The sequence below is a fragment of the Phalaenopsis equestris genome, unplaced genomic scaffold (genome assembly GCF_001263595.1).
Source record: "Phalaenopsis equestris unplaced genomic scaffold, ASM126359v1 Scaffold000002, whole genome shotgun sequence".
NCBI lineage: Eukaryota > Viridiplantae > Streptophyta > Magnoliopsida > Asparagales > Orchidaceae > Phalaenopsis > Phalaenopsis equestris.
The window spans coordinates 4265289-4270101 of record NW_018164444.1 but is presented as its reverse complement, the minus strand read 5'-3'; the positions used below and the strand labels follow the sequence as shown (position 1 = coordinate 4270101).

General features: G+C 39.4%; 1 protein-coding gene across 1 annotated transcript; it reads left to right on the top strand.

The window, feature by feature from the left end:
* The first annotated feature begins 464 nt into the window (after nucleotides 1–464).
* On the top strand, nucleotides 465–2038 carry LOC110025354 (scopoletin glucosyltransferase-like). Its single transcript, XM_020725799.1, has one exon. The coding sequence runs from the start codon at nucleotides 552–554 to the stop codon at nucleotides 1965–1967; it is 1416 nt and encodes a 471-aa protein (XP_020581458.1). The 5' UTR covers nucleotides 465–551; the 3' UTR covers nucleotides 1968–2038.
* The last annotated feature ends 2775 nt before the right edge of the window (nucleotides 2039–4813 follow it).

Sequence of the window (4813 nt, the reverse complement as noted above, 5' to 3'; positions counted from 1 at the left end):
TATATATATATATATATATATTAAAAATTCTTTATTAATATAGACACCCATATTAATATAATATAGAACCTTTCTAGAAGCAACATTATAAATAGATTTAGGTGCCTTCTGACTCGGCCTGCAAACCTCTAGAAAAATTGCATTGTACTCTTAATTAATTTGGGCATTTACATAAAGATCACATCTTATATATTTACTTACTGAACTTTGATATTCACGCACACCACTTAAATATTTAATATCACATGAAGAAATGACATTATCATTTTCTTCTTAAAATTTATGATATTGAGTAAAATCAATTTTCCATTTTTATTTTTTTCCATAGAAAATTTAAATACCTAAATATTTTAAATATATAGCCAAGCTCTCTCCTTGATTTTTTTCTCTTTGTACTGACAAGGAGATGCGGCCGTCCATCTGTTTTCTTCCAGAAGGGGTTGCTCATCCGCCAGCTATGATGGGACCTGAACAATTTTGCACGATATAAAGCATGTATTACCCCGCAATCATTAATCCACACAGCCCATCAGCCATTAATCCACACAACCATGGGATCTGAAGCCACCCAACTTCATCTTCTTTTCTTCCCTTTCATGGCGCCAGGCCACATCCTCCCCATGGCCGACATAGCCAAGCTCTTCGCAGCCCGCGGCGCTCGAATCACCATTCTCACCACCCTTGTTAACGCAGCCTTGATCCGCCCCACCATCGACGACTCCATCCATCTCCACATCATCCCCTTCCCCTACGCCGAATTCGGCCTCCCCAAGGGCTGCGAGAGCCGCTCCTCCATGCTGTCCGATGAACAACGCTCCAACTTCTTCCGAGCCATCGCCTCACTCCGCCACTCTTTTGACTCCCTGCTCCAAGCTCTGCACCCTGATTGCGTCCTCACAGACATATTCTTTCCATGGACATACCATGTCGCCGCCGCCAGAGGTATTCCGCGGCTCGTCTTCCACGGCACCAGCAATTTTGCGCTTTGCGCCACCCATGTTTTAGACCCGCGCCTATTAGCCGATAAAGGCGACTCCTTTGTCCTCCCGGGCCTCCCTCACCGAATAGAGATGTTGAAAACTGAATTCATGGAGTCACAAAAATTAGAAGGAACGCCGTTGGTTTTTTTCTTGGAGACACTAAAAGAGGCGGTGGAGGTGGAAACGAAAAACTATGGCGCAGTGATGAACAGCTTCCATCAGCTGGAGCCTGAATATGTGGACCAATATCGCAAGTTCGTGGGGAGGACGTGGAATATCGGCCCTATTTCTCTCTGCAACAAGGAGGTGGCGGAAAAGTCATCAAGGGGTGGGGAGCATCCGGAGTTAGCAGACCAGTGCTTGAAATGGCTTGAAAACAGAGCAGCAGGCTCGGTCGTGTATATGTGCTTTGGAAGCGAGAGTCTTTTCTCTGGGGAGCAGCTAAGAGAAATGGCGGCAGGGTTGGAAGCGGCGGGGCATCCGTTTGTTTGGGTGGTGCGAAACGAGGGTGATGGTTGTGTTCCGGAAGGGTATGAGGCGAGGGTTGAAGGGCAGGGGATGGTGATAAGAGGATGGGCGCCGCAGCTGTTGATATTGAATCATGGCTCGGTTGGGGGATTTGTGACTCATTGCGGGTGGAATTCGAGTTTGGAGGGGATTTGTGCAGGGTTGCCGATGGCGACATGGCCGTTGTGTGCGGAGCAGTTCTACAATGAGAAGCTTTTGGTGGAGGTGTTGAAGGTCGGGGTGGAGGTGGGGTCAAAGGTGTGGACTTGTGATGCGGAGGCGAGGATGGTGGTGAAGGCTGATGCGATTGAGGCGGCGGTGAGGGGGTTGATGGGGGGAGGGGAGGAGGCTGAGGAGAGGAGGAGGAGGGCGAAGGAGCTTGGGGAGATGGCAAAGACAGCTGTGGAGAAGAACGGGTCGTCCTTTGAGGAGATTGGGAAATTGTTGGGCGAGTTGATTGAGCTAAAGAAGCTCAAGTAGAAATGACTGTGTTTTATTGTTTCTAAATCGTTATAATGGTTTAAATGAGAGCTTTTTAAATTTGAAAGATTTACATACATCTTGCTTCATACCGCTTAATTCTTTTGTATTTGCTTATCAATCATCTAAATTATATATATCATGCATGAAAAAAAAAACATCTTTTTACTTTTTAAAAATTAAAAATTATGATATTTTTGTAGAATAAAAAAAGAGTTTGATAGTCTAATTATAAAAATTAAAATTTAGGTGTTTGATATATGAATAAATAGGAATTAGTTGGTATGTATATAAATCCCGCAATTGATTGTTGGGGTGGAAGTCTTTTACCTCTATTAGGGCTTCGATCCAATTAGAAATTATAATCACACTGTGGAATAGGATCACACTGATTTGACAAAATTGAAATAAGATATTCGGACGAAATCACAACAAAAATAATCTAGAAGAATACACCTGGATTTAACGTTGGAAAAATCTAAGAATTAGAAAAAAAACCATAGAGTCATACTACCAATGGAATTATAATATGAAAATTCAGTAAGTATAAAATACTTGATTAGATCTCGTCTCTACAATCCATGCAACAGACATGACTTCGCTCCAAACCCTTCCATTTGATCTCTCTAGAGAAAGCAAGCTAAATCCTCATCTCTGACACTTCTCTTCTTCATGAGAATTTATGTAGGGTCTTCTAAATATATTTTGCCTAAGACAACTTTAACGTACCTGAACTCATGTCCCTGCTGACTCTCTTCCCTAGAATTTTTCTGGTTGGACCTAAATTCTTTATTCTCTAAATGTAAGGGCTTCATTATTTCATTGATAAGATAAATAGTGCATTCATATTGTCTCGGGCCATCTCCATTGGCCTTGGGTCACCTTCAACGAATTACCTGTGAAAGTAGTCACGAAGCCTAATTTTGCCTACTGGCTCGCAAAGGTGAGATTTCTCTTCAGACTATGAACATGCCTAACTTTAGTAAGCTTCCATACTATTTTATTTGAAATTCTGATATCCACATCACCCCTTTCTACGATATTGCAGGTCTTGTTATCTCTCAGATTAACATTATTTGGATCACTCTAAGTGTAACTTTTCAATACCACTTTATTGGGACATGTGTGAAATTAAACATATGAATCTAGTATCCAAACTTCGATTCTGATTAGGGATAACACAAGTGAGTCACTTTGAATTTAAACTGTAGAGACATTTGTAGAGAGACTTCTTTCTTGTACTCTACTACCAACTTTCCTTGAAGCTTTACAGTATTTCATGAAGTGTTATTTCTTTATGTAGTTCTTACATTTTCCTCTATCATTTTCTCTACTTGATTAGTATTTTTCTTTTTTGGACTTGAATATGTCTCTGCCTATAAGTCTATCCAAATTCGTTTGTTTACTTTACACATCCAACGCAAAACCTAAATTTTCTTCATTCATTAACTTCATGTGAACTTATTTATTCAACATCAATCCCACAATGTCATCAAAGTTCAACTATATATTCCTAGAAAAGGTAACTCACCGATGTGACCAAATCATCCCAACTGTCAAATAATGAAGATAATATCAACAGCTTTTTAATATCATCATCAATTGAACTCCAAAAAATACAAATGACTCATTACAGTGTTGAAATTATTTATATGTTTTGTCGTTGAATTGTCTTCCACCATCTTTATGTTGAAAAAACTATTCATCAGAAAAATCTTATTTGAAATAGAATATTTTACATGTATCTTTATTAGTGCCGCCATGAGATCCACTATACTTAACAAACGAGGAAATTGATAAACAGATCAAACCTAGGGTTGTTCGATCTAGCACCTCTCATTTTTCCATAGTTATGTACCCGAGCTTGTTGGCGATACCTTGCAGTGGCAAATACATTTTTTAAGGATACAACAAATCATCTACTTGCATCGTCCAAAACATGAAGTTCTTTCCGTTAAATCTACTTGCATCGTCCAAAACATGAAGTTCTTTCCATTAACCACTTTGTAACTTGCTTCATCGGTGATTGCTCCCACCCAAATCAAACACTCCGATCAGACACCACTTTGTTGGGATGGAAATCATATACTTCTACTTAGGCTTAATTCCAATTAGAAATCAAAAGCACACAACAGAATATGCACATAAGAAAGCACAACAAAAACAATCCAAAAATACACGGGATTTAACGTGAAAAATCTTCAAAATGGGAAAAAAATCACGAAGTCATACATCCAAGAAATGTCCACTATGAAAATTCAGAAAATTACATAATACTCACTCATATCTCCCTCTACAATTGATGGAACTTACAGAACTTCCCTCCACATCTTTTTTCTCATAAGAGAAAAACACATTTAAATTCTCCTCTCGGACACTTCTCTTCTTCACGAGAATCATTATCAAAAGAACCGCACACAAGAGTCTACAACTTTGTAGTTCTAATGAAGGATTTGAACCAAAATGGAAGAGATACAACACCGGGTATGCCCGCACCACTCTTTGGCATGAGAATATCATACCCTATGTAACCGGAAGCATATGTGTCTAATAAACAGTGCGAGGGTGCACCCATTTGGGCGCGGGGCTCCGAGCCTTCTGTTCAGACGCAGGTGTTCACACTCAAATTACCTTTGCTGGTTGTCTGACTTTCTTATGGTTGTGGGTGCTCTTTCCGGCACCACACCCAAACAATATTCACCATTTCTTCTTTAACCTTTTAGAATATTTGAACCAAATGAACTAAATATAATAATTTTTATAAAAATTGAATTTTATGCCCGATAAATATTTTTATGCTAAAATGTCCCCTTCTAGTATTACTTTTTAATTGTTTTTTTTTTTTT

Coding starts and splice junctions, on each gene's coding strand:
- LOC110025354 (XM_020725799.1), top strand. CDS start 552: ATGGGATCTGAAGCCACCCAACTTCATCTTCTTTTCTTCCCTTTCATG.